This window comes from Zootoca vivipara, chromosome 17, assembly GCF_963506605.1.
Source record: "Zootoca vivipara chromosome 17, rZooViv1.1, whole genome shotgun sequence".
Taxonomy (NCBI): domain Eukaryota; kingdom Metazoa; phylum Chordata; class Lepidosauria; order Squamata; family Lacertidae; genus Zootoca; species Zootoca vivipara.
This window is the reverse complement of record NC_083292.1, coordinates 32,651,502-32,674,745: the sequence shown is the minus strand read 5'-3', so window position 1 is coordinate 32,674,745 and position 23,244 is coordinate 32,651,502. Positions and strand designations below refer to the sequence as shown.

The 23,244-nt window shown below is 51.1% G+C and overlaps 1 protein-coding gene across 5 annotated transcripts in view; it reads right to left on the bottom strand.

The window, feature by feature from the left end:
- Window positions 1–10: 10 nt before the first annotated feature.
- The window catches only part of LOC118076269 (GON-4-like protein), a 73,562-nt gene continuing 50,328 nt past the window's right edge, over window positions 11–23,244 (bottom strand). For 4 of the 5 annotated variants that reach the window (XM_060269620.1, XM_035098908.2, XM_060269618.1 and 1 more), the window contains exons 15-32: window positions 22,287–22,482; window positions 20,960–21,046; window positions 19,814–19,985; window positions 18,943–19,087; window positions 18,520–18,670; window positions 17,492–17,608; window positions 13,435–15,084; window positions 10,535–10,808; window positions 9,569–9,750; window positions 8,825–9,022; window positions 7,341–7,484; window positions 6,024–6,167; window positions 5,023–5,142; window positions 4,796–4,921; window positions 3,359–3,548; window positions 1,783–2,542; window positions 1,030–1,132; window positions 11–515 (exon numbers count right to left, since the gene is read on the bottom strand). In XM_060269620.1, coding sequence (XP_060125603.1) covers window positions 357–515; window positions 1,030–1,132; window positions 1,783–2,542; window positions 3,359–3,548; window positions 4,796–4,921; window positions 5,023–5,142; window positions 6,024–6,167; window positions 7,341–7,484; window positions 8,825–9,022; window positions 9,569–9,750; window positions 10,535–10,808; window positions 13,435–15,084; window positions 17,492–17,608; window positions 18,520–18,670; window positions 18,943–19,087; window positions 19,814–19,985; window positions 20,960–21,046; window positions 22,287–22,482 — 4,918 coding nt within the window. In that variant the 3' untranslated portion in view covers window positions 11–356. The remainder of the gene's footprint in view (window positions 516–1,029; window positions 1,133–1,782; window positions 2,543–3,358; window positions 3,549–4,795; window positions 4,922–5,022; window positions 5,143–6,023; window positions 6,168–7,340; window positions 7,485–8,824; window positions 9,023–9,568; window positions 9,751–10,534; window positions 10,809–13,434; window positions 15,085–17,491; window positions 17,609–18,519; window positions 18,671–18,942; window positions 19,088–19,813; window positions 19,986–20,959; window positions 21,047–22,286; window positions 22,483–23,244) is intronic. The other variant, XM_060269621.1, reaches the window with a different exon arrangement.

Genomic DNA, 23,244 nt, shown 5'->3' with positions numbered 1-23,244 from the left:
AGATTCTGTGCACAGAGATCAGAAGGTGCTCTTCATCTCCTACAACAGGAATGACTTTTTATTCCTTAAAATACAACTGCCACAATAAATATTCACTCAGAAGCAGCACAAAGAGAGAATGTACATATTTTTCCTACTATTTAAAATATTTACACCAGCCATTATCCAAGAATGAGTGCAGCCTACATGACTTCCAACACACCGCAGGACCCCCCCTTTTTTTTAGGGAAGGGGGAATCTTTCAAAGTGACTTCAAGCTTGATGCGGGGGGTGGGGGTGGGGTGTCAGATGGAGTCCTCAGGAGCCAAATGCAAACCATCTCCATTCCTCTTCAGTAGTAGTACTGGCTCACGCTTTCAAAAGCCTTGCTCCTCCTGCTCTTCCTCAGAGAGGATTGGGTCCTTGTCAGAAAGCTGGTCAGTGTTGCTGGTGCTCATTCCATCTTCTTCGTCCTCTGAGCTGACATCACAAGCCGTGTGAAATAAAGTCATCAGTTCCCTGAACCGATGGGCTACCTAAGAGCAGAACAGGGTTGTAATGGAGGGAGAGAAGGTGAGACAAGCAAATTGCCCCCAAACCTAGTCTGACAACTGATACCTTCTACCCTAAATCCACCACCAAACAAGAAATCTGTATTTCCTGGCTTGTAAAATAAACCCTGTATTCAAATACAGGATAATGTGCCGCCAACAATTCGCCATGGGCAAAGAGGGATCTCTGAATATTGCCAACTGTCCAGCTAAGATTGAAACACAGGGCTCTCCCAGCTCAGTTAAACTTTCTTCTTTGAAAGTGTCCTTATCTGTAAACTGCATTTCATCCTGTCATTCAGTGCAGATTTTTAAAGGCCACAGCACACAATTTGCAGAGCAGCTTGCCATGGATCCTATTTCTTTTGTAAAATTAGAAATACATGGTATCCTAATTGCATGGGTAAAGTATCATCAGTCGTATCTATGGACCCAGGGATTCCTAAGCTTTACAGAAGAACTCCACGCTTCCGAGAGATTTGTCTCCCCCAGGACTCACCTCCTCTGCCGTTTTGTTGCACAGCTGCTGCGAAATGGCACTGAATGTGTCTGGGTGAGCTCCTCGCTCCTGGCAGGTGGTCAGAATGACCCGGTCAGCCTCTCTGTAAGAGAAACACCTGACACTGGAAAAAGGGAACTGGAGTGGGCTGCTTCTTTGACCAGACTTCATGAGTCCCACAAGGCTCATTGCCAGATGGAGGCTTGTGTTTAAGAAAGTCCTCATCGTTAGCCTCTAGTCTAGCATCAGCACATGTCCACAGGATTTGCTTTTAATTTTACCAGAATGGCCACAGGGGAACGGCTTTAAACTCAGTGAAACGGCCTGCAGGCAGGGATGGTAAATACTCCTTGCCTGAAACCCTGGAGGGAGCTGCTGCCAGTCAGTGTGGACGATACTGAGCTGCATGGACCCAATGGTCTGAATCGGTATAAGGCAGCTTCCTATCAGAAATGGAGCAATAGGGGCATGTTGGCCAAGGCACTATCAGGCTTCCTTGTTTTGCAACACCCCACCGATTTACTGCTATTTTCTCACAGCCTACCTGTTTCACACCCCACACTGCTTTTCCAATCTTATCTGTACATCCTGATGTAAGACTGGGCTTTTCCTCAGTGCATCAAAGTGTTGGGGTGAAGGGACGCCTTATACCTCTGGGAACAAAGGGATTCTAAAGCAAAACCACGTATACACGCACCCACCCAGGTTCTCCCCTAGTACTAGCTTTTGAACAAGGAAGCAAAAAAAAAGTACCTGGTCCACAAGACAACCTTCTCCCCGGTGGAGCTGACCCTGATGTTCTTAGCGCACACAGTCGCTTCGGCCACTCTCTGGTGCAGCTCATCTCCCCGCAGCAAAGCGGCCCGCTCCCCACCGCCTGCAGCTGGCAGCTCCGAGCGGTCACTGGCACACACTGTCTCCGTGGCATTTCCTTTCTTCTCAGTAGCCAGAGGGCTGCAAACTCCAGAGGCCACTGCTGGAGTCCGAGAGCCACAGTTTGCCGCTTCTGCTTTCGGCGGCGTGAGGTCCTTGGAGTGTGACCCGCAAAGATCCCTTCCTTTGGGGTTTGTATCCAGAGACGATGGCAACCTGTCCAATTCCTTGTCCTTGAGACACACTCGAGCAGCAGCAGAAGCTGTCCCCCGTGAGGGGCCGGACTGAACGGCAGGCTTCTGTGGCCAACTCTTGGCCAGAGGAGGGTTGACACATGGGCTAGCGGCAACACCCGATGCTCCTGGAGGAGTCTCGCCCCCCGAAACGCTTGAAGAAGCTTCCCCACTCCTCGGGCCGAGTCCTGCGTCGCTCTCTCCTCCTATATGGCAAGAGCCACTTTTGGGTCGGTGGAGTTTCGGTGGGGCGCCCCTCTGCACCTGCAGTATGGAAGAGACAGCAGTACTAGGAGGGAGCGGCTTGGCAGGATCGCTGGCTTTGGGGAGGCAGGGAGGTCCTGGCAGCGCACCCCCTTCCGTAGGGGTCTCCTTGGGCAAAGGCAGTTTTCCTTCCGTGCGAGAACCTGCGAGAAAGAAGAAAAAGGGCAGGGAAAGGATTGTTCACACTCGCTTGCTCGTTGCAGAACATTATTAAAAACCGTGGAAATGAAATACAGCACAAGGTTATGCAGATGGCACTGCTGAGATATGCTAAGCTTAAAAACTAGCATTCGGCGCCTTCCAGCCTGCATGAAAATAGCCACAGCTAGTGAACTGCTCCTTGCACCATATGCCATTAAGAGGAGGGGGTGCTTCCTTCAAGCACTGCACAGGCCCCTCAGCTTCACCTACGCATTTCGTAAATTTCTCTCTCGCACTCCCACCCTAAAGGGGCCCAAGCGTGGCAAAAAACATAATGCAATCTTTTTAAAAAAACGTTCTTTTTAATGGCCCAGAATCTCCATCTTTAACTGGATTCAGCCTCGGTTAATAGCCACCCCAAGCCCCTCCTTCCAGACACTGCTGAAGGAGTCTTGTGGTACCGTAAAAGACTAACAAGGCTTATTGTGGGAGATAACACTGCAGACTTGAGCCCTCTTCATCAAAAAGGCTCTACTTCACAAAGCGTTATATACAGCCACAAATCTGTTTTATATTTAAAAGGTGCCATTTCTAGCGTGACATATGAGGTGGCTTCTGAGCAGAATTTGGACCAGAGAGGATGCCATTGTCCTCAGAAGGGGCAAAGTATGAAATCTTACACAGCCCCTGCCTCTCCTGCCAGGATCCCCTCCCTGCTGCCCACAAAGCCAGTTAGGAGGTCGCTTGGCACAAGATCCCAGGGCTGCATGGGAAAGTTCATGGGCCCATGCTTCCCACCCCTCTCACTCCCAACGTACCTCCTGCTGTGGAGTCTGCTCTCCTGGCGCCTGTCCTCATCCTGCTCTGGGGAGGCTCCCCGTCCTCTCTCTGCTCCAGACTCTCTTCCGCAGGCTCCTTCCCTTCGGGGCGAGGGCTCACTTCGCGCTGGACGAGGCTGTCGGTGAGCTCCTGGGGATCTTTGTTCCTGTAGGCCTTGCCATCTCCTGCCTGTGGACCAAGTGAAGTCCAAGAGCGTCTCAGAACACCTCCTGCTCCAAACCCATAAAACTTGTATGCTTCCCTTTGTCGCCGCCCCCCCTAAAAAGCTATGAGACTCTATAGAGTGTTTGACCAGGACCCCGGAGACCCTGGGTTCAAATCGCCGCTCAGTCATGAAACTCACTGGGTGTCCATGGGCCAGTCACAGTCTCTCAGCCTAACCTACTTCACAGGGCTGTTATGAAGATAAAATGGGGAGGAAGAGAGCCACCTTGAATACCACCTTGAACTCCTTGGAGGAAAGGTGGGATAAAATGAAATGAATAAATGTAGATGAACTCCATGCCTAAGGCAGAAACCTTAACCCTTCATCTTCCAGAACTACATGCAGATAAAATGGCAGCAACAATATGATTATAATGTCCAAATGGAGATTTTCAGGCTGGGTTTGAGATGTTACCATTAGTATACGAAGCTTTTAACCATTTGGGAGCAGCTTATCTGGAGGGTTCGCTTAACCCACAAATGCCCCCTCCACCACTTCCATCCAGAAAACTTCATTACGCATCTGTAAGGAACCAGTCTTCACTCTGGAATTCTGCCTGTTGACATTAGGCTGGTACCTTCCCTGTATTCTTTTCGGCACCTCCTAAAATCCTTTCTGCTTGGGCAACCCGGACGCCTAAAGTTGACGTGCAATTTAAACTGGAATGTAACCGCTGATTTTCTTCACTTTGCTTTTTTACAAACTTGTGTTTGACCTTTATTTTCACTGACAATTTCAGTGCACTTTTTATCTTCTTTGTAATCCTCTTGGAGGTTTTATTTGCAGCTAAGGGGGTATGCAAATTCAGTTAAATAAAGTAATAATAATAAAAAAATGTGAAACATAAAAAATAATAAAATGTAAAACATCATACATCAAAAATTTCCCGGTACAGAGTTGTTGTTGTGCAAGCTGAACAGAATCAGCACTTGAAGCCTTTTCTCCTAAGGGAGAGACACACAGATGAACTCTCACACACAGGAACCGAGAGAGAGGCCTTATATTGAATCAGGCCATTGGTCCATCAAGCTCAGTATTGTCCACACTGACTGGCAGGGGCTCTGCAGGGTTTCAGATGGGAATCGACCTGGAAACGATGGAGTGAACATGGCACCTTCTGCATGTAAAGCTCTACCACTGATCTACGGCCCAGTGCACTGAACTGAAGCCCCAGCGTCTCACGCTCCCTCTGCCCTTGCTGCGGACTGACCTTGTGGCTGCTGCTGCTGCTGCAGTGGCTGCACGTTCTTCGCTTGCTCCTCTTCAGCCTGAGGTCACCGCTCCCCTCGTGGCAGGAGCAGCAGCACTCCTTGGCCCCCTCGGCCCACTCCGGCTCCTGAAATCACACATCAGAGGAGAAGAGGAGCAACCCTCAGCAGGACAGGCAGCAGGGAGGAGGAACTCCCCGCTTCGCGCCAAGGGCTTCCCCAGCCTCACCTTGTCAATATTCTGCCCCCCATGGTCCTTCCTCTTCTTATTTTTTGCAGTCGCGTGGATTTTGGGGGGGTCTTCTTCCTCCTCCACATCTGGCAAGGACACCTCTTCAAATCCATCAAACTAGGGAAAGACACACAGGAGTCATTGTCAAGTAGCGTGGTTGGGATGCAGGGAATCCCTGAAGCTTAAAATTGCACACACATACACACACACACACACACACACACACACACACACACACACACACACACACACCGGTTGCTATCGGACCTCAGAGCTGCTTCTCCCCACAACTCCAGAAAGCCATGCAAAAAGCAGGTGCCCCCCTCTCCCAACCTGCCCAGGAGGGTCAAGGGATGGAGTGTTAAAAGACACTTTTATTAAAAAGCCAGTAGCCTTTTTACTTGGAATAATAGGTGAAGAAATCCCCAAAAAGGATATTACATTCCTTCTGTGTGCCACAACAGCAGCAAGATTATTAATTGCCAAGGATTGGAAGACAGAAGAAATACCAACTATAGATGAATGGCAAATGAAGATGATGGACTTTATGGAACTCGCCGAACTGGCTGGGAGACTCCGCGACCAGAAAGAAGAGAAGGTGGAAGAAGATTGGAAGAAGTTTAAAGTATATTTGAAAAAAATATTGTAATATTTAATATTTTGAAACTCTTAAGGAAGTTTATATAGGCTATCGGAGTAGAAAGAGGAGTTATATGTTGTATTTTAATCTAAGTTTAAGATTTATGATGAGTAAGTTTTTAATATAGTTAATATTTTGATGTAGATATATTTTGAATTTTAGAAACTGCTAAAGATGATCAGAAGTGGAATTCAGATGGGGGGACTTGGGGAAGTCACCCAACAAAGTTAAGATAAAGTAGAAAATAGTAAGAATTGTTGTGTATTGGTTGTTGTTTTGTTTGTTTGTTTGTTTGTTTGTTCTTATATAATGAATAAAAATTATTTATATAAAAAGGAGGGTCAAGGGATAACTCCACCTCATACTCTTTCTCTTCAGTCCAATTGATTTCCTCAAAATCTCCCAGGCGGTTGGCTGACGGGCGCAAGTGGTCGAAGAAGACAGAGAACTCATCCTGCAGGTGGTCGTGCCCCTTCAGCAGCTGCCACATCTGGGTCTTCAGCTGCACAGAGACATTCAAAGTTAACAAAATAAGGAGGAGGGGGCAACTGATACCTGAATGATAGGTGCCCCCCACCCATATCAAAATGGCCCACCAGGATGGGGGGAAGCTTAGGATCCAGCCTACTGGCCAAACCCTGTTTGCCCACCCTTGTGTGGAACATTTGCAGCATTTGTCCGATTTTTCTTCTTCTTCAATCCCTTCTTATTTATTGGTTTAGAACAGCCTAAAGGGCTCCCAGAACAGCTTACATACAATCAAAACAAGGCAGCCCATACCTGCAGGCTTACAATACAAAAAAACAATTAAAAAACACGACACACAAGGGAAAAGGGACAAGGAGGGCAGAGGAAAATCAACATCCAACCGGGGCACTAATTTCAATGTAGGTTTTTCCTTCATGGTTAACCAGCTAGCATGGTTCAGGGGCAGGGGGAGCTTGGTGGAGATGGGCCTCTAGTGGATGTGATGAAATGAGCCCTGCTACCTATTACTCCAGCTTAGAATGTCTGGCTACCCCAGGAAAGGAAGCCCAGTGGAGCTCTCCTCTCACAGCAGAGCTGATGCCATGAGCTCTGCTTCCCACTAAGCCAATCCTGGAGATGTGAGAATCCTACACAATTCTTTCAGGACTTGCTGGGGGGAGTGAAATATATGCCACTGGGTTAATACGTGTAACTTGCCCCGTATGAGGGTTCGGTTCTGGGGGGCCATGCATATATGCAAAAACGTGTAAAGCTAGGGACCCCTGGAACCAGCCACCCTGCGAGGTGGAGGACTGCTTGCCCAGCTTTGAGGAGGCAGGAGGGTTCTAGGAACCTGCCAGAGAACCTTATGCCACCTTTCCAAAGCTAGGTAAGCCTGTGATCACAGTTTTGCATGGGTAGAGAGGAATAAATGAATGGAGAATGGGTTTCCTCAGCTCTCTGTTTATTCATCCCCCCCCCAGCCCTGCAAAGCTGCAATCACATAAGTAAATTAAGCATAAGAGGAGAGTTACCTGTATATGCATGTTACATACAAGCCAGGACACCCAAATTTGCAGCAATGTTGTATTTCAGCCACAAGAAAAAGCCTGCAATCCCCAGATTTCACCACAGCCAGAATTTGCTAAGGGGACAGGACACAGAGAGGACAAGCATATTTCCCATGAGCCCCTGTAGGTCTGCTTACCTCGATTATCTCCTGGGGCAGGCACTCTGCACAGCCCTGCAGCACTTTGATGATCTTCTGGTGGTGGGAAGGGTTTTCCGCGAAGCAGATCTCCAGTTGCCTAAGGAACTTCCTGCTCTTCTCAAAAGCCTGTTGCTCCTCAAACTGCCCCAAGGAAGAGAAACAATATACACTGTTCATGTGCCATCCTGACATCACTGGCACTGTCCAATCACCACCTGGGTTCTCTTTTTGGGGGGGGGGAGCTCCTAAACTGAAATTCCCTACCTGGCCAGCAGGTGGCAAGCAACAGACAACAAACCCAGGTGCACAGAGAGGAGAGCTGACGCCAGCAGAACCAGGCACCTGATGATGCCGCTCACCCCAGCAAAGACCCCACTGGTCCTGCCCCTCCTCTTCAGAATTGCCACCTGCTTGCTTACCTGCCCTCTCGCTCGGACCCAGACAACAGTGCAAGCAACAGATGCCCCGGTCTGCTTGCTCAGAAGAAGTCAGAGCCTTCAGAATCTCAGCTTTTGTTAACAAGTAAAGTTTCTAGTCCCTATGGCTGAAAAGATGCACTGTACTTCCTAGTTTTGTGGGCAAATGCTGGGGGTGGAGGGAAATGTCAGAAGCCAGAGGGGTGGGGAAGTAAGATTTTCAAGCGATCAGCAGGTGCCCCAATAAGTTAGATATCATAACCTCACATACAAAAACTAATTTATAACAGGGCACAGAATTCAGGTGGGAAATCTGCTCCCTTCAGTGCAGCCCTTGGCCATGTGAGAAGGCATCGGGGAGAAGCAGCTCCCAAGTGAGGCTGGGGTGAAGGGCAATCACCTGTTTAGGGAGGCTTTTAATGTTTAATAGATTACTGTATTTTATTTTTCTGTTGGAAGCCGCCCAGAGTGGCTGGGGAAACCCAGCCAGATGGACGGGGTATAAATTATTATTATTATTATTATTATTATTATTATTATTATTAAAGACCACTTACGGCCCCAGTAACTTTGCAGTATTAATAATTTTATTATTAGTACCCCGCCCACATGAATGGGTTGTCCCAGCCACTCCAAGCAGCTTCCAACAAAAGCATAATAAAACATCAAACATTAAAACCTTCCATATACAGAGCTGCCTTCAGGTGTCTTCTAAAAGCTGTATAGTTATTTATCTCCATGACATCTGATGAGAGGGTGTTCCACACAGTAAGGGTGCCACTACCAAGAAGGCCCTCTGCCTGGTTCCCTGTAACCTCACTTCTCACAGTGAGGGAACTGCCAGAAGGCCCTCAGAGCTGGCCCTCAGTGTCTGGGCTGAATGAAGGGAGGGAAATGCTCCTTCAGATATACGGGGCTGAGGATGTTTAGGGCTTTAAAGCTCAGGTCGTAAGGTGGGGTTGCCGATTCAAGGCAGCAGCACCGAGTGAGCCATCCTTGAACTCCCGACCCCCAGCTGCCCCAGCAACCCACGTGAGCTCCGCTACCCCCAGCACATCTACATACCAGCCCGCACTCCAGGGCCTGCTCGGGCAAGAGGAAAGCGGCAAAGTCGGTGAGCAATTGCGGCCACTCCCTTAGCAGGTTGCGCAGTCCCGCATAGAGGTCGACAGCCGTCTGCTTCTGGGCGTTGCTCTCGAACTCATAGATGATGTGCAGGAACTCCTCGTACTTGCCGGGGACGTTCCGCAAGGCCTCGCGCACCTGCGGAGGAAGACACCGGCATTAGCTCAGACGGAGCGTGGGGAGAAACCCCGCTTGTGTGCAGAGCAAAACCCCAAATCAACTACATAGGCTGGCAGGCTTCATTGCAGAGCTAGGCATCCACCGCTCCCAAAGGAGCCAGCGAAGGCCAATGAATGGATGCCTTTAGAAGGGGAATGGGCAAATTTGTGGAGGAGCATAAAGCTACCAATGGCTGCCAGCCCTGATGGCTACGGTTTTCCTCCACTGCCGGAGGCAGTATGTGTTTCTCGCTGGGAATCCCCCATTCAGAGAAGCAAGAGGCGCCATCGAGGATGTGGTCCAGCCAGGAGAAAGCACTTGAAGAATGGCGCAGTGGGCTATGAAGAGGTTTGGCTTGGGAAGAGAGCTATCGGGAGCCACATCTGGTCTCCAGGCCTGAGGTTCCCTGGTCTACAGGACCTAAGCGCTCTCTGGTTTGGGGAACATCTGGAACTCTCTCCCAATATAAGGTTGCTTGCAACTCTACATCCCAACTTAGTAGTTGGTGAGGAGGCCCCTCCTTACCCTGCTCAGGTAAGCCTGGGCAAAGGCCAAGTCCTTCTGCTCCCGCAAGGGGTCCCTCTCCAGAATGTCTTCGTCGTAGAGGAGCAGCAGCTTGGAGGTGTCTTTGCTGGCACGAGCCCGGCCTCTCTTCGCTCGCGCTCGGTGGGAGCCGCGGCTTTTGCCTGGTGCTTTGGTGCTCTCTCCTGGAAAAACACAGAAAGTGATCCAACCGCAGTCCGTGGAAGAGGCTGGGTGTCCCACTTTTCCAGGGTTGCCAGAGCTGCCTTCTGTGTGGCAGATCTCGCATCAAGCACACAGGGGGCGGGGGGAGACCAGGTGACCCTCCCATGGCAGGAAGAAGCAGAACAAAAAGCAGCAAATACATCTTAATGCGCAAAGTGACTGGACGGGAGCAAAACTTGGGTCATACTGTCTTGTGAGATTTTGCTTTTAATATTGTGCTTTAATGCTGTAACCTGCTCTGAGACCTTAGGATGCAAGGCAGAATAATGATACTGATAACAACAAATATTATTATTATTATTATTACTACTACTACTTCTACTATTATTATTATTATTATTATTATTATTATTATTATTATTATTATTAGAATCCCTCAGTCCTGATTCCCTCTAAGAGATCCAGGCAGATAGCAAAGGGGGAACTCTCTCTCTCTCTCTCTCTCTCACACACACACACACACACACATTTTTCAACTTGTATTGGGGCAGGGCCATAGTTCAATGGCAGAGCATCTGCTTTGCATGCAGAACATTCCCAGGATCAGTCCCCAATGGCATCTCCCGGTAGGGCTGGGAGAGACTCTATGCCTGAAACCCTGGAGAGCCGCTGCCAGTCAGTGTAGACAACACTGAGCTAGATGGACCAATGGTTTGCCTTGGCAGAAGCCAACCTGCTCTGATCCTACGTGTCCCAAGGAGACGGGGCCAGGTCCTCTCCCCAATTCTGTCGCCTGCAACTCACCTGGGGCATCCCTGCTGGGCTCTACCTCCGGGGCAGCAGAAGTGAGGGCAAGAGACTCTGCCGGCCCATCCCTGGGGTCTGCGACCTCATCGGCCATTTCATCCTCTTTCTGCAAGCTTTCCAAGTTCTCCCCTTCCCCTTCGCCTTCCTCTTCCTCCTCTTCTTCCTCCTCCTCCGGCTCCGAGTTCTCCTCCTGGGAATTCTCCTCCTCTGATTCGCCCTCCTGGCTCAGGCGCCTCTCAGAGGCCAGCCACGTCAACTTCTCCATCGTCTCCTGTAGCGCACAAGGACCAAAGCATCTTGTTAGCTCTCCGACAGAATTCCCACCTCATCTGCCCCAGCCTGTGGCAGAAGCAGCGTGGTCCATTCTAGCTATGAAGCTGGAACTCAGCTGGGGCAGGCAGCGACTCCTAGCGGAGAAGCAGCTTGCCAGGCGGCTAGAGGCTGGCTCCTTACTGCCCCACCAGGTTCAGCCTGCTCTTAGCCAACCCCTACCTCCTTACTTACAGCCAATCTAGGGGGAGGCACTGGCTGTCAGCCTCCTCCCCTTATCGCTGCCCTTGTAGAATTCAGCTAGGAGGAGGGGAACAAAACTAGTATCAGTCAGCTCCGCCTGTTGCTGACGCCACCTACTGTTGGGCTCCCCGCCTTCCAGCCCACCAGCCCCAACTGGCACCAACCACCACTAGAGGATACCTCCACCCATCCATTGGCCCTGGTCTGTCTCCGATTGTCTCTGGCGCCACCTACTGTTGGGCTCCCTTCCTTCTGTCCTGCCACCCAAATGTGTGAGACTTACCACTCTGGCTACTCTGCGAAACCCATGCAAGAATAGGATGGCACATGTATCTTCACTTGATTTTCTATCATTTCCTAATTGCTGCCCACAGAACACCCCAAATCCATTTGACAATAAAACATTTATAGAGAGAAAGAATTTCAAATTCTACATTCACTGCCCCTCCTGCTTTTGCATGTGCCCCACCCACCAGTGACCTGCAGCCCTCAAAAGGCTGCCCAGAAGAGAATGCGGCCCTCAAGCTGAAAAGGGTTCCCTACCCCTGTTCTATGCAAAAGCCTTTGACTGTGTCGACCACAGCAAACTATGGCAAGTTCTTAAAGAAATGAGAGTGCCTGATCACCTCATCTGTCTCCTGAGAAATCTCTATGTAGGGCAAGAAGCTACAGTTAGAACTGGATATGGAACAACTGATTGGTTCAAAATTGGGAAAGGAGTACAACAAGGTTGTATATTGTCTCCCTGCTTATTTAACTTATATGCAGAATTCATCATGCGAAAGGCTGGACTAGATGAATCCCAAGCCGGAATTAAGATTGCCAGAAGAAATATCAACAACCTCAGGTATGCAGATGGCACAACCTTGATGGCAGAAAGTGAGGAGGAATTAAAGAACCTTTTAATGAGGGTAAAAGAGGAGAGCACAAAATATGGTCTGAAGCTCAACATCAAAAAAACCAAGATCATGGCCACTGGTCCCATCGCCTCCTGGCAAATGGAAGGGGAAGAAATGGAGGCAGTGAGAGATTTTACTTTCTTGGGTTCCATGATCACCGCAGATGGTGACAGCAGTCACGAAATTAAAAGACACCTGCTTCTTGGGAGAAAAGCAATGACAAACCTAGACAGATCTTAAAAAGCAGAGACATCACCTTGCCGACAAAGGTCTATATAGTTAAAGCTATGGTTTTCCCAGTAGTGATGTATGGAAGTGAGAGCTGGACCATCAAGAAGGCTGATCGCCAAAGAATTGATGCTTTTGAATTATGGTGCTGGAGGAGACTCTTGAGAGTCCCATGGACTGCAAGAAGATCAAACCTATCCATTCTGAAGGAAATCAGCCCTGAGTGCTCACTGGAAGGACAGATCGTGAAGCTGAGGCTCCAATACTTTGGCCACCTCATGAGAAGAGAAGACTCCCTGGAAAAGACCCTGATGTTGGGAAAGATGGAGGGCACTATGAGAAGGGGACGATAGAGGACAAGATGGTTGGACAGTGTTCTCGAAGCTACGAACATGAGTTTGACCAAACTGCGGGAGGCAGTGCAAGACAGGAGTGCCTGGCGTGCTCTGGTCCATGGGGTCACGAAGAGTCGGACACGACTAAACAACAACAACAGCCCCTGTTCTAATGGTTTGGGGCAAGAGAAAGGAAGGGAAAGGAACAGTGAAATGTATATCCCACAACTGTAAGAACTAGAAGCTTGATACATTCATGTGTAAAGGTAAAGGTAAAGGTACCCCTGATCATTAGGTCCAGTCGCGGACGACTCTGGGGTTGCGGCGCTCATCTCACTCTATAGGCCGAGGGAGCCGGCATTTGTCCACAGACAGCTTCCGAGTCATGTGGCTAGCATGACTAAGCTGCTTCTGGCGAACCAGAGCAGCACATGGAAACGGCGTTTACCTTCCCGCTGGAGTGGTATCTATTTATCTACTTGCACTTTGATGTGCTTTCGAACTGCTAAGTGGGCAGGAGCTGGGACCGAACAACGGGAGCTCACCCCGGCGCGGGGATTTGAACCGCCAACCTCCTGATCGGCAAGCCCTAGGCTCAGTGGTTTAGACCACAGCGCCACCTGCATTCATGTGTACCTCTGCCAGACAAATTAAAATCTAGAATCAAGATACACTGAAATCCACATCAACATAGCAGATTCTATGCTTCTCCATAGGTGGAACAGGGCATCTGAGCAGAGGCCATGCCCCATCCACTCGCTCTCGCAGGAAGCCCCATGGAAAGGAAAGCAAGCCTGCGGCTATTTCCCCTTCTCTTGGACCCTGGTGCCACCACAGAAAGCATGTCTCTCCCCACCCCCTTTTCCCACAGTCATTTTTGTTTTGTCCCTGTCCCCGTCCCCCCCGGACAAAACAGCTCTACCTGCAGCTCTGGTACAGAGAGGACAGACTCCTCCGAGGCGGACGACATTTCCTCATCTTCCTCATCTTGAGTGAAATCATCGAAGTCCTCTTCCTCCTCCTCCTCTGGCCCTTCTTTCTCGCCTGCCGACGCCTCTTGCCTGGCGGGAATCCCCCCAATGGCACGGCCGCCTGCAGTGGGCAGATCCTTCTCCAAAGTACCCCCGGAATCGGACCCCCCGGCAGCAGAGCTGCAGGCGTTCTCGGGAGAACTGGTGCTGTTGTTTTCCGCCACGCTGGCTGCGCTCTGCAGGCCATCGCCTTGGCCTCTCTCCTCGTCCTGGCGGGAGCCCGGCTTGCCGTGCGTTTCCTTCTGCTCAGCGGCACCCTCCGGTGTGGGCTCCACATCCAGTTCTTGCCCCAGTTCCAACAACACCAGCTCCTCTCTGACTGGGCTGCCTGCGGAGCTCAGCTCCTCCGGAACGGGGGATGCCACTCGAGGGGGGTCTCTGGGTTTTTCTGTTTCAACCTTCACAGTCTCCCCCATCTCGAGCAAAGTGGAGAAGGGCCCCGGGGGCCCCAGATCAGCAGACTTCCCTTCGCTCGGCTCACGGCACCCTTCGACAGGAGTCTCTTCTTGGACCCTACGGACAGCATCGGACAACAACCGGCTGCTGTCTTCACCGGTGGAGACAATCGGCGATGGCTCTCGCTGCTCTGGGGATGCGATTCTGCCGACAGGCAGGTTCACAAACGCAGAATCCTTGGCGGACGTGGGGACAGGGGAGCTGGTGGCATTTGACGTCACCACCAGCGACGGTGCTGGAGGGGTTGCTAGCGGCTGGCTCAGAGGGCATGGGAAAGGGTTGGGGTTGACCAGCAAGGTGGTGATGGGGATGGGCTGGGCAGCGCCGCCTGCGGCGCTCGCTGCTAAAGGGTGCAGGACGTTGCAGCCGTTGGCGATGCCAACCACTTTCACGGCACCGGCCGGGACGGTGAAGATGACCGGGGCCGGGTGCAGGAGGGGAGCGGGCTTGAACAGGGGGGCGGCTTTGGGGCTCTTCTTCTTCTGGTAGCCCCTGGGGGCGCTGGGCTTCCGGACCCTCGTCACAGGCAGCGCTGGGGGGATCATCTTGGTCTGGAAGGCGACCGGCAGGGAGGAGACCAAGTTCTGGGGCAGAGCGGCAGTCAAACAGGCCCTGGAGCCGGAATGGGGCGGAGCGGAGAGCACCCCCTGGAGGTCAAAGCCGGCACCACTCCCTGCATCTGGAAGCAGGCTCAAGTGCTGCAAGGGCTGCACCAGCGGAGCAGGCTGTATCAGGCGGGGGACGCGCCCTGGAGGCTTGCTGGGAGGGGCTTCCGGCTGAGGCTGCCGGGCACCCACCTTCAGGTAGTGGTTGGTGCCGGCGGGAAGCACGCAAAGGCCTGGCCGGACAGGGAGGGGCTTGGCGGCCGCCGGTCTCTGCCACCTCCAGGCCTTCCGGCAGAAGCGGCTGTTGAGGGGCCTCAGGATCAGCTGCAAACCCTCGGGCATGCGCAGGGGGTATTTCTCATCTCTCACGGTCTCCGCGGGATCAATCCCCGCTTTACCCAGGTCAGGATTGGAGCCGAGGAAGCTGGACGCCGATCCAGCGCTTTGCTCCAGCGCCTCTTGGATGGATGGCAAGCTGGCCTGGAGGAAGAAACAAGAAGGAAGGGGCAGGGAAAGGGAAAGGGAAAGGGAAAGGGAAAGAGCCAAATCAGAATTATGCCTATAGCAGAGATTGTTAAATACACACGATAGAGGAGGGCTTTTCTGAACCTCAAGAGCAGGTGAGGGATTACAAGAAGCTGCCTTACACCACGTCAGACCATTGGGCCCATGTAGCTCAGCTCTATTACTGTGGTCTTCACCAGTTCTTGTGGCAGTGAGTTCCAAGGGGGTGAATTATGCATTGTGGGGCCCCAGGTCTCATCCTGAGCCCAGCCCATTAGTATATACAGGGAAGTATATGTCTACACAGATTAGCAGTGGCCCTCCAGGACTTTTGGCTGGGACCTATTTCCCGGCTTTATGGGGAGATGCTGGGGATTGAATCTCAGACTTTCTGCAAGATGATCAAGGGTCTGGAAACCAGGCCTTAGGAGGAACGGTTGAGGGAGCTGGTTATGTTTAGCCTGGGAAAGAGGAGACTGAGAAGAGGTAGGATAGCCTTCTTCAAATATATTAAGGGCTGCCCCATGGAAGAGTGAGCGAGCTTGTTTTCTCCTGCTCTGGAGGGTAGAACTCGAACCCATGGCTTCATGTTACAAGAAAGGAGATTCCAACGAAACAGCAGAAATAACTTTCTGACGGCAAGAGCAGTTCCAACAGCGGAACAGACCGCCTTGGAAGGTGGTGGACTCTCCTTCCTTGCAGGTTTTTAAGCAGAGGTTGGATGGCCATCTGTCTTGTATTATCTAGTTGGGATTCCTGCATTGCAGGGGGGTGGACTAGATGACACTCAGGTCCCTTTCAACTCTGCAGTTCTGCGATTCTATATATGCAATGCATGTACTTGGCCACTGAGCTACGGTCCGTCCCCTGGAAATAAAGTAAGCTTCCAGTCCTCATGGTGCTGGATTGAACAGGAACATTGAGATTGAGATTGAGATTGAATCCTGACAAGACAGAAGTACTGTTTGTGGGGGACAGGAGGCGGGCGGGTGTGGAGGACTCCCTGGTCCTGAATGGGGTAACTGTGCCCCTGAAAGACCAGGTGCGCAGCCTGGGAGTCATTTTAGACTCACAGCTGTCCATGGAGGCACAGGTCAACTCGGTGTCCAAGGCAGCTGTTTATCAGCTCCATCTGGTACGCAGGCTGAGTCCCTACCTGCCCACTGACTGTCTCTCCAGAGTGGTGCATGCTCTAGTTATCTCCCGCTTGGACTACTGCAATGCGCTCTACGTGGGGCTACCTTTGAAGGTGACCCGGAAACTACAACTAATCCAGAATGCGGCAGCTAGACTGGTGACTGGGAGCGGCCGCCGAGACCACATAACACCGGTCCTGAAAGACCTACATTGGCTCCCAGTACGTTTCCGAGCACAATTCAAAGTGTTGGTGTTGACCTTTAAAGCCCTAAACGGCCTCGGTCCGGTATACCTGAAGGAGCGTCTCCACCCCCATCGTTCTGCCCGGACACTGAGGTCCAGCTCCGAGGGCCTTCTGGCGGTTCCCTCACTACGAGAAGCCAAGTTACAGGGAACCAGGCAGAGGGCCTTCTCGGTAGTGGCACCCACCCTGTGGAATGCCCTCCCACTAGAGGTCAAAGAGAACAACAACTACCAGACCTTTAGAAGGCATCTCAAGGCAGCCCTATTTAGGGAAGCTTTTAATGTTTGATGGATCTCTGTATTTTAATGTTTGATGGATTTCTGTATTTTAGAATTTCTGTTTTGTTGGAAGCCGCCCAGAGTGGCTGGGGGAACCCGGCCAGATGGGCGGGGTATAAATAATAAATTATTATTATTATTATTATTATTATTATTAGAAAAATGCCTTACACCAAATCGAACCATTGCTCCATTTGGCGTGGAACTTTCCTTACGTGGACTGGCAATTAATATGGAGGGTCTGGGCTAAGAAAGCGGCCAGGACCAAAAGTTACGTTGTTCAATCCCTTCAGAAGCCGCCATATACTATGTCTTGTTCAGTATTTCCTTCACCATCGCTCAGTCTTGTTTTGTCAGGGATGGGGATTGGGAAGCTATATCCTTCCAAATACTAGGGGACTTCAACTCCCATCAGTCCCAGCCTGTGTGGCCAATAGTCAGGGAGGATGGGAGGTAGAGGCCAGCAACCTCTAGAGGGCCACAGCTTCCCCATCTTCAGTCAACACACTGATTGTCTTTCCCAGCCCATACTCAGAGAGGGGCTGAACCTAGGACTTAGAATAATAGAATCTTAAGGGTTGGAAGGGACCCAAGGGTCATCTAGTCCAACCCCGTGCAATGCAGGAATCTCAGCTAAAGCATACGAAACAACTAGCGACTTCCTGCATGGGAAGCAGACGCTCTGCCCCTGAGCTTTGGGCCTTGACCTCAAAGGAGGAAATACCTTCAACCAGAAGGGCAAACGGTGCTCCTCTTGTTCCACGGGGGGTTTCCATTCACAAGGCTGGATCTCGTCACAAAGCTTCGGCAGGCTAGGCAATTGCTTCGTCGTCTTATAGTACTGAGAATCGAACAGAGGGAGAAACAAGTCCAGTTCTGGCCTCCCTGCAGCAGTATGGCTCTCTCTAATGCTGGGGTGGAGAACCTGTTAGGGCCTCTGGATGGTGCTGGGCTCCAACTCCCACCAGCCCCAGCCAGCATGGCCAATGGTCAGCGACAATAGAAGTCCAGCAACACCTGGAGGGCTGCAGGCTCCCCACCCCTGTCTCACGCCAATCATATCCCAACCTATCAGGGATCACATATTCAATGCACCTATAGAGCTGTGAAGCAAGGATGATGGTTCCATGGCCATCCGGATGTTGCTGGACTCCATCAGTCCTAGTCAATGGTCAGAGATTATGGGAGTTGTAGTCCAGCAACATCTGGAGGGCCGCAGCCTTTACTTCCACTGGGGCAGGGTGCAAAGGAAAGGGAGGAGTTCAGCTATAATAATAATAATAATAATAATAATAATAATAATAATAATAATAATAATTTATACCCTGCCCATCTGGCTGGGTTTCCCCAGCCACTCTGGGCAGCTTCCAACAAAATATTAAAATACAATAATGTATTTTGCCAAACTACAGCTGTTTTAGGACTACAATTACCATCATCCCTGACCACTCGTCCTGCTAGCTAGGGGTGATGGGAGTTGTAGGCCAAAAACAGCAGTAGAGACCCAAGTTTCGGAAAAGCCTGGGCTAGCCTTCCTTCCTTGCCCCCTGCTCCAGCTACGCCTACTCCTTGATAGCCCAAATAAGGTTGGGGCCAAGCATTCATACCTGCACCCCAACTCTTTCAGCTTAAGCTGAGATCCAGCTTCCTTGGAGGCCCCCAAACTGCAGCCCAGCCCAGCCCAGCTAGTCTTCTTCCTGGAAGAGTTGCTGACTCCACACCAGAGAGTAAACCACCTGGCGCCCCACTCACTTTGATGATGTTGTCAGGGACCCTGGTCATATTGAGGTTCTTGATCCGCACGGTCAGCTGGTGGGCTGTCTTGGTCATCAGGAGGTACCTGCTGATCAGAGGTTTGGGGAACTCCGTCCCTTCGAAGTGCTTCAGTCCCAAGGCTAACAAACTGGTGGGGATGGGGGAGAGAAGACGAAGGGGAAACCCAGTCAGGCCGTGTGTTGAACCACCCGGCTCTAGATGGGCGTTGCAGCTCCCATCACCCCTGATCATTGGCCATGCTGGCTGGGAGTTTCGGGAGCCCCAACAACATCGGAAGACCACTGTGGTGGCTGAGCCTGGAATAAAGACAGGTCTTCCGATTCCTAGGAGGCCTTCCCTGCCTCCAAGCCGCCACAACCACTCGCCCCAAGGGTTGCATACACAGATCTAAGCACCTACTTGTCTTCCCCTTTCGTGAAGATAATCTTGTCCCGGGGCAACTTGGCCTTTAAGGAGCAGATGGGCAGCAACTCTGGGTACATGAAGACCCTGCGTGTAGCCAGAACCCACGCAACCTGCTTCGGCAGGCAAGCAAAGTCGCTCACTGTAGGAAGAACCGTCAGGAGGGAAGGAGCAAGTGGGGAGGGGAGAGGAGGGGAGGGGAGGGGAGGGGAGGGGAGGGGAGGGGAGGGGAGAAGCAGCAATCAGAAGGCTGGGCTGAAGATACCCAGCACCACTTGCTGAAGTCAAACCCACCACCCAAGGAACCACCTGCAAGGCAGGGTTAGAAACTCAAATATAAACGCCAGGTGCCAAATGTCTCCTTAAACCAAGGTTACAGTCGCCAAAACAGAATGTCTAGTTGCCACCTTGAGACAAAACAGCTCTAAAGTCTTATTTTTCAAATGATGCACTGAATGTGATTGAAAACCAGTTAAACATCTGTTAGAAACAGGTATTTTTAAAAAAATAAAAAATAAAAATGCAATTAAAATAAAGCGAATCTAAAAACGGATTAAAACATATTATCAGCTTCTACATGTCTGGATTGCCTAAACAAACGTGTTTCTTAGCAGGCACCAGAAATAGTGAAGGCGCATGCCCTTATGTCAATCGGCAGGGAGTTCCAAAGTATGAACCCGTGAGACCAGGGTTCAAATCCCCGCTCGGTCATGAAGCTCACCTCACAGGGTTGTTGTGAGGGTAAAACGATATGAAGGAGGAGATACACCACCATGAGCTCCTTAGAGGAAAGGCGAGACCTAAATGCCTCAAATGGACAATTAAAAGTTGGCTCCAGAGCCATCACACCAGGGGCCCTGCTACACACCATTCTTCTTCACTGCTTTGCGGGGGCTCCATTCGATCTTAATGTGTGAGTCGAAGTCCTTGATGAGCTGCAAGGCATCCTTCAAGTTGCATGGCTGAAACGTGGTCTGGAATTTGTGCCCCAAGGGCTGGCGGAGGACGGCGGAGCTCTGAGCGAAAGTATCCAGCTCGGTCTATGGAACGAAAAGAGAAGAGGGAAGAAACGGCAGGCAACCGGGGGTGAAGGGGCACAACAGCTTCTCAGCCCAGGCCAGCCCAAGACATTTTGCCGCCTGAGGCAAACCAGAAAATGACGCCCCCTGCCTGCCATGCCTTACTCCTTCAGAGGATTTTATTTCACATGTGCCTTCACTGAGGCTGCTTCCAAGCTGCGGGACTGGACAGGGCACAGGGCCAGCTCTAGACATTTTGCTGCCTGAGACGAAGGACAAGGAGGCACCCGCCTCCCACAAGGCCTAGACAGAAGCCAGCTGGACTGGTAGCTAAATGTTACTTCAATACAGGTGAAAGGACTGCATCTTTCACTGCACTCAAGGGGCTAATGTAGGGCACCCAGAGCAGTCCATGTGGCACCCATAGCTCTGTTCACTGCCTGACTGCTTCATTGTAAGGCCGGCCCTCTCTCACCCTGAACCTTATTAGCGCTTGCGTGGTGGAGATACCGGGGGATCAAAGCCAAGACGAACGAAATGGGGTGTAGGGAAAACCTTTGAGGCGGCAGTTGCCCTAAAACACTTCAAAATGCCATCTCACTCAGATGGCCTTTCATTATATCTGAGCTGCATGCTGCAAAGTACTTTAGATTCATCCAAAGCCCAATGGGATACTAGACCACCAGTTAGCTTTCAGGTTTAAAAGAAACAAAACAAAAGTTGCTAGTCCTTATGGCCAACTCTGGTGGTGGATGGGGGAGAGCAGCAGTCTGGGAGAGGGCATTCTCTGCGGAAGCCCCTAAGCTGTGGAAACCCAGCCCCATTGAAGTGCGCCTAGCACCTCTGATTTAATAACACTCCTGCTTCTCTGGCTATTCTGCAACGCAAGACCCAAACCCAAACGGAACAAAGCACGGATGAGAGGAGGCATGGCCTCAGTCCTACGTGCAGCAGCAGAAAGGACTGCCGGGGTCAAGCTGAGCCAAACTCCTTACCAGAAAGAGCCGTGTGGTGCTGGCCTCCGAGCTCAAGCTGGGGTTGCAGCTGCTGAGAAGGTGGACCTGGGTCAAGAGCTGCACGTGCTGCGAGCAGAGGGGAAAGACGTAGAATCATAGAGTTGTGGAGTTGGAAGGGACCCTGACGATCCAACCCCCTGCAATGCAGGAATCTGAGTTGCTGCTCATCAGAAATGGGTGCTATAGCCACAGGTCAGAAGGCCAGAGACCTCTGTGGACACACACACACACACACACCCAGGGTGCATCTGGATTTTGGAGCAAGCACTGCGGACACTCCACCCCACCCTGTTCCCCAGGGTCAGCCTCCCACAATAGAAGCAGCGCACGCAGACACAAGCTCCGCTTTTCCAAAGGATACAAGTAAAGGGGAAGTAATCTGGGCCTTGGAAAGCACATTGAGCTGAAAGAGGAAGTGTGAAAGGGTGCCGCTCCTTCGCACTTCCACCTTCAGCTCTATGACCCTTTGGAAAAGGAGGAAAGGTAACACCACCTCACCATCTCATGACCAAGGGGAAAGGAGGCGGGCTCTCCCTCCCCATCCCTTTTTCCTCATGGACCATGACATTTTAGACCACTGCTTCCGAAAACATGGGTCTCCGGCTGCTTTTGGACTACAACTCCCATCATCCCTGAATGTTGGTCCTGCTAGCTAGGGATAATGGGAGTTGTAGTCCAAAAACAGCTGGAGACCCAAGTTTGGGAAACACTGTTTTTTTAAGACTGTGAGATCAATAATAATAATAATAATAATAATAATAATAATAATAATAATAATTTATTTATACCCCGCCCATCTGGCTGGGTTTCCCCAGCCACTCTGGGCGGCTTACAACAGAAAAATGAAATAAAATAATCTATTAAACATTAAAAGCCTCCCTCAGATGTCTTCTAAAAATCTGGTAGCTGTTTTTCTCTTTGACATCTGATGGGAGGGCGTTCCACAGGGCGGGCGCCACTACCGAGAAGGCCCTCTGCTTGGTTCCCTGCAACTTGGCTTCTCGCAACGAGGGAACTGCCAGAAGGCCCTCGGTACTGGACCTCAGTGTCCGGGCAGAATGATGGGGGTGGAGATGCTCCTTCAGGTATACTGGACCGAGGCCATTTAGGGCTTTAAAGGTCAGCACCAATCAAGGGCTGCGGCAGAACAGGAACTGATTTTAGCAAGTCACTCCAAGGACGGGACATGAATGTAAAATAAATAAGAGAGAGAGAGAAATCAGCACAAAAGCAGAGAGCAAACAGGAGACAGCAGAGAAAGCCCTTCCTAGTCTGGCATGGTGTTGTTTTTCCTTCCAAACCATACCTGTTGCATCTGCTGCTGCAGCCTCTTCTTCTGCCCGGCGTCCAGCACCAGGGTTTGGACCGGCTTCTCACGGAGCTTCAGCCTCTCCGCTTCCTGGGGCAGCTTGGCGGCTGACTTTTTCATGCGCAGCTGCTCCAGCTGCTCCTTGACCGTCCGGTGCTGCTCATTCAGCAAGTTGGCCAGGGGCTCCTCAAACCTGCACAGGGTCAAAGGACGGCTTGCGTTGAGAAAGCTGCAGGTGCTCTGAAGACCCAGGTAAGTATCCTACCAAACTCAGCTTCGGTCACCGAGCTGCGGTGGCTCAGCATCCACCGTCAGAGGCAATCATGCTCCTGAACATGGGTTGCTGGAAACCGCAACCACAAAAGGAGACTCCTTTTGTGCTCAGCTCCCGTTTGTGGACTTCACGCTGGACTAGGCTGCTCTTGTCCAAATCAGGGTCACGTTTGCTCACAAAAATCAGAAGAGACTGGGTGCTAGCTCCGGCCAATGGCCCACCTAGTCCAGCATCCTGTTTCTCACGTTGGCCAATCAGATTCTCCAGGGAGCCTAGAAGCATGGCATGAATGCAAGAACCCTCCCTCACTCTTACTCATAAGAACATCAGAGGACCCCTGTTCATGTTAGGTCAGCTCGAAAAGCAGTGGCATGCAGTGAATTTTTTTCTGCAGGGGAACAGTTAGGGCCAGAGGCGCCAGCAGGTGAAAGCAATTGTGGGGGGGGGGGAACCTTACGCATGTGAGCATCGCACCTCCCTGAGCTGGGCAGAAGCTTCCTGCGTTTGGGAAAGAGACGCCAGGGGAACATTTAGGGTCTGTTTCTGTTCTGTGTGTGACATAGCGGGGAATCTCTCCTCCGAAAGTGAAGTCTTTTCACATAACTTAAGCACAGGTCAATTCTAGCCTGTATTGTTGTCACGTCAGCTTCAACGCAGAGAAAGGCAGCTGGAGTCCCGTTG